Genomic DNA, 286 nt, shown 5'->3' with positions numbered 1-286 from the left:
GCGCAACCTTCGGACACGCAAACCGTCACACCATCTTTTGCAGAATTCCACATCTCCTTCCTCCTTGCTTTTCTCATCACCTCTCTACCGCGTAACAGTTCTCTTATCATCTCTTATCATACCATCTCTCCTCCGAACTTACCATCTATCACATTGGAGAACTTTTCGAGCGCCGCGATGTTCTTCGGTACGAATTTGGCGTACATACGGTCGATGTCCGAATCGGTGGGCGCGGCGCCGGCTTTGGCTTTCAACCACCGGGCCCTGACGCCTTCCATCTCGAGCA

General features: G+C 52.4%; 1 protein-coding gene across 1 annotated transcript in view; it reads right to left on the bottom strand.

Moving 5' to 3' along the window:
* The window catches only part of LOC119592896 (phosphonoacetaldehyde hydrolase-like), a 36463-nt gene extending 36183 nt beyond the window's left edge, over positions 1–280 (bottom strand). The window contains exon 1 of the mRNA XM_037941789.1: positions 143–280. Coding sequence (XP_037797717.1) covers positions 143–278 — 136 coding nt within the window. The 5' untranslated portion in view covers positions 279–280. The remainder of the gene's footprint in view (positions 1–142) is intronic.
* Positions 281–286: the final 6 nt, after the last annotated feature.

The sequence above is a fragment of the Penaeus monodon genome, chromosome 31 (genome assembly GCF_015228065.2).
Source record: "Penaeus monodon isolate SGIC_2016 chromosome 31, NSTDA_Pmon_1, whole genome shotgun sequence".
Taxonomy (NCBI): Eukaryota; Metazoa; Arthropoda; class Malacostraca; order Decapoda; family Penaeidae; genus Penaeus; species Penaeus monodon.
The sequence above is the reverse complement of the archived record's forward strand: the minus strand, read 5'-3'. Positions and strand labels throughout refer to the sequence as shown.